Source organism: Sesamum indicum, linkage group LG6 (genome assembly GCF_000512975.1).
Source record: "Sesamum indicum cultivar Zhongzhi No. 13 linkage group LG6, S_indicum_v1.0, whole genome shotgun sequence".
Classification (NCBI taxonomy): Eukaryota; Viridiplantae; Streptophyta; class Magnoliopsida; order Lamiales; family Pedaliaceae; genus Sesamum; species Sesamum indicum.
In genome coordinates this window covers 19,773,152-19,781,845 of record NC_026150.1, presented here as the reverse complement: position 1 = coordinate 19,781,845, position 8,694 = coordinate 19,773,152, and the positions used below count along the sequence as shown (strand labels likewise).

The window sequence follows — 8,694 nt, the reverse complement described above, 5'->3', positions numbered from 1 at the left end:
TTGTTAACAAAGAAATGGCAGACTTCAGCAGACACTCTATTCTTCAGCATTGTGTAGGATTCCATCTTCTTGAGCAAAAGATTCTTATATCTAAAGTGGGTTCCTCAGTACTGCTTCCGTCTACAGGGACATCTCCCTGTGCTTTTTCTGTTGTCTTTTGAAGTGTATTTGTGGACTTTATGGGCTCTCCTTTATTCGTACCAACAAGAGCAGACCTGAGACATTCAGCAAGTTGGTTTCTTCTTTAGAGAATCGAATTTCAGGTTCACCCTTGAATGTAGAGGTTGTGCCTACAAGTTGAAGTTCATTTTCATGGGAAGACTTTTTTGCAGCTCGTAGAGGATTTGACTGGAAACGAGAGCCTGTGGATTTCTGCAACAAAACTGGCAAAAGACCTTTTTGAAGGTGGGGCAGCAAGAGTATTTGGGAGGTTGGGGTTTGGGATCAGGCGGGTTAGAGGAAGAAGGGGGTGATTCAGGGGTTGGAGAAGGGTCAGCCATGGAAAGGGAGGAAAATGGACTGGTAAGGTGGAGGGGAAGGAGAAAAAATTAGGCTGGTGAGCTCCGGCGGCGGCCATTGCCGGATCTAGAGGTCGGAAAAGAAAGGAGGGTTGGAATTGCGGTCAAAAAGAGGAAGAGGGAGAAGGATTTCAGGTGCAAGCCAGCGCGAAAGAGCCTGGCTGTGAGGGACTGCCGGCGAAGCGGTCTGAAGATGGACAAGAGAATCAACCATTGGGTGGGAAAATTTTAGAGGGAATTTTACGGCAGTTCTTGGTTGACTTTAAGTCTTCCACTCCAATAAATAGCAATGTTGAAATGCAGTCCCTCAGGAAGGACTGCAAAAGGCCGCAGATTTACATATTCATACTGATTCAATGCTGCTTCTGCATTTTGATAGGATCCCAGCTCCTCCAACCAAAACCTTGGTGAACTTGCTTCAAGAGCGCTCGAAGATATTGACTGAATTTGATTCAGTCATTTTGCAACAATGCTGCAGAGAGAACAAAGACTTTTTGGCTCAAACGGCTTCGACCCATTGTCTGAAAACTTTGATACCTGCCCAGCGTTTTTGTTTCCCTTTGCAAGGAAAGTCATGTTCTGCTCTTTTATAAGACTGGTTAAATCCTCCACTAGCAAAACTATTCGCCTTTTATAAATTTATTTCTTGCTATTAAAAAATTAATAAAAAGAAGAAAAAAAAATCCTATAGTATTATCATATTCTTGTGTATATGCTAAGAAGCTATAATATTGTAAATCTGCAGGGTGAACAATAAATCAGTCTTTATCCTATACAACGCGGTAATGAATTTCAGTAACAAACTGTTTCTCCAGCAAACAAAATCCTCCAATGTTGCATACCAAACAGACACAGCTTGATTTTTCCCACCATTAAAGACTGCTAGACTTAAGTTTTCTCCAACACTCCTTCTGTGGCAGCAAAATTTCCAATGGGAATGTAGGGAGACGGCAGAAAGTTCACAGGGGAAAGCTGATACGATGTTATTTCTCGACAAATGATGACTCTGCAAGATCAATGGCACGAGCAAGAGCAGCGGCCTTGTTTTCGCACTCTCTCTGCTCATCAGCAGGATCACTGTCAGCCACTATGCCAGCCCCGGCTTGGAGATGGGCGACCCAATCCCGGCGCTTCCCACTGTCCTTGTACGAATACATAGTATCGTAACGCGTGCTCGTTGGGAATACAATTGTTCTCAGAGCTAAAGCAATATCCATATCTCCTGAGAAAGAAATGCCACCAAATCCACCACTATATGGCCCGCGTCTTGTAACTTCTAGATGATCAATCAATTCCATGGCTTTCACCTGTACGTCAGAAATTAAGAATTGCATATGTTATGCTCTCTTATCTTGACGCAATAATAGCATGCTGTCTATTATAGCCATTGGCACAGCTTGAAGTATAGTTCAACAATGTAAATAACCAGAAATGAAAAAGTGCATGGAATTTAGAATTGATCATAAAGTTTTGAAGAATGTTCAAGGAATTTTACTTTCAGTGGATTTCTAGACTCTCACTTACAAATACAACAAAAGAAAGAAAGTCAGAAGTTCATAATTATCAAGACACATGCGAGAGTCGAACTGCCTTTAAAAGATGAGCCCCATCCTCACCACCACCGTCCCAACCTCCCCAAAAGATAGAAGTGATTGTAGTATGTGCAGAGAGTCTTCAGGTTTAATATGTGCAGGAAATAGCCTTTACTGGAATAAAAAGAAGTTAGCATGACATTGAAATGAATGGCAACTCTATCAGCAAGAAACCCAAGAAATAATTAATTTCAGGGTGTACTTCTAGAAGCAGAAGATCAAGAAGTGGAAAAATCAACAAGAAATTCGAACGCCAATAAGTAAAACAGTGATACTAGATGAAAGTTGCTTGAAAAACCTTTGGGGCTCCACTAACTGTTCCAACAGGCAACGCTGCACGCAGAGCATCCCAGCTGGTCAAATTAGATGATAACTCACCAGTAACCTTCAAAATGTATAAACCAACAGAAAGCATGAAGATACTAAGAATTAGTGGAAGTAAATATTTTTGCTAGAGCCTAGTTTTCTGGAAACAAATGAAAAAAATGAAGCAACAACCAAGTTTGCTACTTCTAGGTTGAATATGCAAGAGCACCATCATTGGGCCTTTTCTTTTACTCGGTATCCTTTAATTTCCTCACATTATTTCCCATCCATGTCAAGAGTTATACAGTTTATTTTGGGTTTACTCAACTCAACTATGCCCAAAGCACTTTTTAACTTGCGCATATATAAAGAAGATAGTGAATGATATGTATAATCTCTGGCTGCAATACATACAGTGGAACTAATGTGCATGACATGGGAATAGCGCTCGATGTTCTTGAGTTTCTCAACCTTCACAGAACCAGATTTAGACACCTGCATCGACAAAAACTAGTATTCGTGAATCATGACAGAATAATAATTATACACCTTAATTTTGAAAAAAAGAAGCAGATTCCTCCTACACCAAGAATTGAATAACGTCATTTCCTTTCTACAATTAACCCAATAGCACTTATTGTGCTAACATATTTTCCTTTTACAGTGTATTTCACACTATCTTATACATAAGCTTGACGTGAAAGTACATTTATGAACCCACACTGTATTAGAAATAAAACTCTCCCCTAAGAGGCCAATAACCCAAACCACACTTCTAAACAGTCAGCCCACTCCACAGAAATATCATGGTCTGGCACCCAAATTTGCACGCCATGCATATTGATTGGCAAGGGATAAACGAATAAATCAATTTCATTAATCCCTGAAAATAAACCTTTTACCACCAAGGCTAGTGGTTACCATCCTTGACTCATCGAAAAACAAAGGTCTGAAATCTGCTGCATCTTGCCTAATTCACTTTTCTCTGTCTGTACATTCTAAATGCACAATAAAATCTCCACCCATACCCCGAGAAAAAGCAGTCCAACAAAAAAGTTCACACCATGAATCAATATCTCGGGAAATGAGAATAGAACTTCAGTGTGAAATGGATAAACTCAGCTGTAATCTGGGCATGCCAACACCAGGGCCCAAGTTCCACATTGCGATATTCAAGAACTACCAATTGATTTGATAAGAAATTTGAGATAAGCTCAGAAAAAACAGAAACACTAGTGCTTTATAACTGGTCAACAAGGTTATTTAGCTTGAAGGTGCAAAGTTTTCTCTCTGCAAAAGTTATTTCTGCTATGCCACAGTAGAAATTGCAAATATAGTTTTACTGGAGTAGAAATTTTGTCAAAAGATAACGGGCAGAGGAAGAACCTAAAGTATTTTCTTTGAACTAAAAGCTTGGGATTCTAAAAAGGTTACTCCAAGAGCATGTTTTCCCAATCACTAGTGCCTCACGGCATACAAAATCATAAATCACACAAGTAGATCTCATCTATAGGTCATAGAAACATGGAATATAGAGGACAACCTTTCCAACATCATTTCTTCCCAAGTCAACAAGCATAATGTGTTCTGCACACTGTTTTTCATCATGCAGCAGCTGATTTTCCAGCATGTAATCTTCTTTGGGCGTTTTGCCTCTACGGACAGTTCCAGCCAGAGGTCGATTAATGACCTTACCCTGCCATTGAGGGGGAATACAACAGAAATAAAAGTCAAGGCTAGTAAAAGGAAAGGGAAAAAGAATATTAAATAGCCATCATGAAATACTTGATTAAAAAAATCAATAGAATTGTCTCAATATCCATGAAATAATAACTACAAGTCCAAGTTCATAGTTCTGAATATGTTCTTGCAGCTAGATTTAGATGTCACAACCGAAAAGAAACCATAACCAGATAGATGGCCTGCTGAGTTACTGAGTATGTTGCAGTAGACTGTATAGTCCTTCCAAGCCTTCAATATACATCAGAAGGCAAGTGTTGATTTGAGAAAGCAATCATGTACTAGACCTAGCCACATCGTCAACTGTTTAAAATCTAATCCAAGATTCCATGAGTCTATCATGAAAGGACCCTGCCAAAGCCAAAATTGTACCTGTTAACTGTTCTATCCTTGACATTAAGCATGACCGAGTTTCCAAAGAATTAGGGACTTAGAGGTGAATTTGTTGCCTCTCTTGATGAAATCTAAATTTACACAGCATTGGACAAAGGATCTTGAACTTTTGGTAACTTCTACTTAAGGAGCTAACTATCAGCTCTTTTCCATGATCCGTCCATGACACTTCACCATTTGTTATGTGTAATGTAAGTAAGGTTGTTCACACTATCTTCCAATGCATAGACATAATTTAGTCCCTTGGCCCTGATCAAATGGACTTCTTCTGGAGCAAATAGGATGGGATGTACATATATATGTTTAAGGGTCTTTGTCATATTATTCTCAATAAACAAGTTTGCCTAAGAGGAAAAGAAGATCAATGCAATCAGAGTGGTAAATGCATTAACACTGAAATCTAACAGAATCACCATAAGCACAGTGCAGCATACGAAGAGTACGTACCTTCTTAACTCGAGTCAGGATTTCAGGACTTGACGCAACCAGGATACAGCCCCTTGCCTAATCACCAATTATGCATCTGAAGATTGTAAGGAGAAAGCTGAGCCCCTAATAATTGGACAAATTTCAAGGCAGAGTAAACAGACCTGTAAATAAGTCATATATGGACTTGGATTAACAATTCTTAATGCTCTATACACTTCAAAGGGATCAGCAAAAGTTCGACGTTCAAATCGCTGGCTGAGCACAATCTGGAAGATATCTCCTGCCAGGATATGCTCCTTGGCTTGCATCACTGCCTTCCGGTATTCTTCACTTGTCATTGTGGACTTGCTCAAAGATGGACCAAAAAGGCTTGTGTACAATTTTATTGAACCCGCAGCCAGCTTCGGACTTGATTAACAATCAAAAGAAGAAAATTTAAAGCAAGAAAAAATAATACAGGAACAAGTTAAAAACAAAGTGCATCACTTACGGCACTATATCATGCACTCTCGACACTAAAGCTTCTAATCTGTTCATGCCATCATCATAAGCCTCCTCGACAGAAGAAAACTGGTCCAATCTGACCCAGTGTATCACATATGCTTTCTGGGAGAAAAGTATATGAGTATTTAATGACACAGCACTTAAGAAGCAGGACAATGAACTTTCTAGGAACATGAACATCTAGCCTCAACAAGTAGTTTCCTGAAAACAGACAGGGAATAATGAAAATATAATTGATCTTAAATCAAACATTCTCCTAGTAAATGAAATCGCCAGAAAAAATTTAATATCAGAAACAAATCCAGATGAGAGATCAACAAAACGAAAATAGAACTTAATTTAAAACCAAAAATTCTTTTAGTAAACTAACTTGCAAAAAGTTCTAACATCGGAAACTTAATCTAAATGAGAGATCATAACAAACATACAACAAGGCAAAAGTATTTGAGTGACATGGTAAAGGAAATGCAAAATATATGTTTCAAGAGAGGTGTATTTTCCATTTAACTACACCACAATGAAGAAATTCTATCAAATGCAGGCAGTAACATGAGAGAACAAATTAGTCCAACATTATGCAGCCTATATATATATATATATATAAATAGCTAAGTCCAAGTTAGCTAAAAATCTGAGATTCTTTCTCGTTTTGCCTGTATTATATAAATTAAAAAATAAATAATAATTTCAAGAAGAACGAGAGAACCTTTTCCACATGATCAAACACTATGACATCATCATAAAGACCCAGATGAACATCAGGGAGGTTTCTGTCATCCTCGGGAGCTTTTGAGAAAGGAAGCTTTTTCTTTTCTACATAACGCACTGTATCATATGAAAAGTAACCAACCCAACCACCTGTTTGGCAGAAAAATATTGTGAATTGACAACCATAGCTATTCACTGTTATTATGTCATTATTCAATATATTGAAATTCACTAATGATGATAGATAAACAGAAATATATAAAGCATTTTCTTAAAGCCATGTGTGGAGAATGATGATAGATAAACAGAAATATATAAAGCATTTTCTTAAAGCCATGTGCTCCACTGTACAGCCAGGAAACGCAATAAGACTGTATCTCTTAAGTCTTATCTATAAGGGTATTAGTAAATCAGCATAAAGCTAAGCCTCACCTACGTGAAACATAAATTGATGAGAAGAATGAAAAAGGTCAATAAGATATGATACCGAACCATGGTCTCTCATCTTAATCAGGCGTAAACCAAGAATTATGGGAACAAACATGATTTGGAATAGCTAAGACTCTTGTCACAGAATATCATTTTTCACTAGATCCAGGTGAAATCAAATAAACTGAGTTTCATTAATGTAAGGTAATACTCATCGCATATTAGTAAGTCCCTTTATATAACATTGTAGAAATCAATTTAGAGTAACCCGTGTCATATCTGAGCCTAATGGGAACTGATACCATTTTGTAAGATAGAAAAGGCATGGATAGCAGACACTGCCCACTAGAAGCAAATAAACAATGCAATATGGAAGGTAGAAATGCTCATCTGCTTTTGCCAGATCTTGAGGCAAGAGGTAATCTTGTTATAGCTTTTCACATATCAATCATGATAATTAAGTATTCCTTTCAATGTGTACATAATTCAAAACTGTAGGTGGTTATATTACCACAAAATGCTTCTGGGAGCTCATCAATGCGTTGGGGTTTCCACTTCTCCATAATCCTCCGAGGAATAACCATGGGATCCTCCACAAACTCCTCCGTTCTTTGTCCCTCATGGTGATCAACTATGGTAACCACATTCTCCTTTGCCACAATTTCCATTGTTGGCTGAGCTCCAATAACACTATATCGCCCCTAGGAAAGTTGATTGTACATTAGCTAAAGCAACAAAAAAGTTAGAAGAGAAAAACATTTACAATTAAAGATTAGTGTTCTAACACTAACAATGCCGCATAAGCCATAAGGACAAGAAAGTATTATCTATATGGCCTAAATCCCTTTTCGGTTCTTGTTTGTTGACAATTACCCATTTAGAAATCAAAGGATAACCTAGAAACACAGACTTGCAAATACTGTAGAGTGTACACTACTGGTCAAGTGCAGGATTCCCCCCTAACTGAGATCGTTCATATAGTTTATCTAGATGAAAGTCTTCTGAACTGATCTATAGTTTCAGGCTCAGGCGGGCAATAGGGATAGGAACTTGTCCTAGGAAGATGAGGAAGATGGAGAAGGAAGTTAATCTCAAAGCCATGAGACTATTTCGACATAAGAGTCCTGGGAATGTGTAGCAAAAAATGAAGTTCTACAACTTGATTCCAACAACGATTAACAGCTTTTAACAAGATAGAATAATTAATTATCTTTTAAGTTTGAGATGAATTAGATCCTGATTAAGCAAACTAGATGATTTATCAATTAAACATCCTTTCATAGGCAAAAAGTAAGAAAATGAGGTCTTCAATGATAAAATTAGTCAAAATACAATGCTCGGATACATCAAATACCCCCTCCCCCAGCTTCAAGAAACTTTGAGTTAAAAAATATGTAGAGTTTTAGGTTTCTTGGATTATTATTACTACAAAGTGATCAAAGACTAGAAGTGACAAAATTATCAATTCTATCTGAATTTTAGGATTGTTACAGTATACAAATCAGTTTTGCATTGGTTCAATCAAACACTTCTCTAGATTTTTAAAATATCATGAACATTTCCTGAATGAATCATCAGAATCCATAAATTGTGGCCTAGGGCTAGCAACAAAGAACGACACCCTCAAACAACTCGCAAAGGTTTACCATTATCGTCATCTGTAACTCTGTATACCTCATATTATCTAACTAATACAAAAAGAAAGTAAACGGGATGAAAGAAAGCTTACGACACTAGATGCTTTTAGACCAGGCTCAACAGACTCGAAGAGAAAGCTGGGTGCATCCCGCTCATCTTCCTTCACCAAGCACCGGTATGCAAGTACCGGAGTCAAATGATCAGAAAAAATTGGTCTGAACAGTGGGACCAAATTCCCATGCTTAGCAGCTTCCTTGAACTTGGCAGAGTGGTCTACTGCAGCCATCAAGCAAAACAAATATCAGCTGATCCTCCCTTCCATCTCCGCATCTATTTAATGGAAAGAAAGACTCTTTGCATTAAAGTGTAAAACTTCATTGTCATTTCAACGCTACATCCCTTTTCATACATCTGATTATGGCGGGGGGGGGGGGGGT

General features: G+C 38.0%; 2 protein-coding genes across 4 annotated transcripts in view; both read right to left on the bottom strand.

Annotated features, from left to right (window-relative positions):
• Positions 1-1,089, bottom strand: part of LOC105165175 — a gene marked incomplete in the record, with an annotated part of 1,695 nt that extends 606 nt beyond the window's left edge. The window contains 1 exon segment of the mRNA XM_011084091.2: positions 1-1,089. Within this exon segment, the coding sequence (XP_011082393.1) occupies positions 1-65 (65 nt within the window).
• The window catches only part of LOC105165172 (anthranilate synthase alpha subunit 2, chloroplastic), a 7,982-nt gene continuing 517 nt past the window's right edge, over positions 1,230-8,694 (bottom strand). Inside the window, exons 2-11 of one of the 3 annotated variants that reach the window (XM_011084082.2) lie at positions 8,349-8,533; positions 7,131-7,320; positions 6,189-6,340; positions 5,469-5,584; positions 5,140-5,386; positions 4,997-5,053; positions 3,960-4,112; positions 2,831-2,911; positions 2,409-2,495; positions 1,230-1,825 (exon numbers count right to left, since the gene is read on the bottom strand). In XM_011084082.2, the coding sequence (XP_011082384.1) occupies positions 1,502-1,825; positions 2,409-2,495; positions 2,831-2,911; positions 3,960-4,112; positions 4,997-5,053; positions 5,140-5,386; positions 5,469-5,584; positions 6,189-6,340; positions 7,131-7,320; positions 8,349-8,533 (1,592 nt within the window). In that variant the 3' untranslated portion in view covers positions 1,230-1,501. Of the gene's footprint in view, positions 1,826-2,408; positions 2,496-2,830; positions 2,912-3,959; positions 4,113-4,996; positions 5,054-5,139; positions 5,387-5,468; positions 5,585-6,188; positions 6,341-7,130; positions 7,321-8,348; positions 8,534-8,694 lie in introns of those variants that run through there. The other 2 variants (XM_011084084.2, XM_011084083.2) reach the window with 2 other exon arrangements.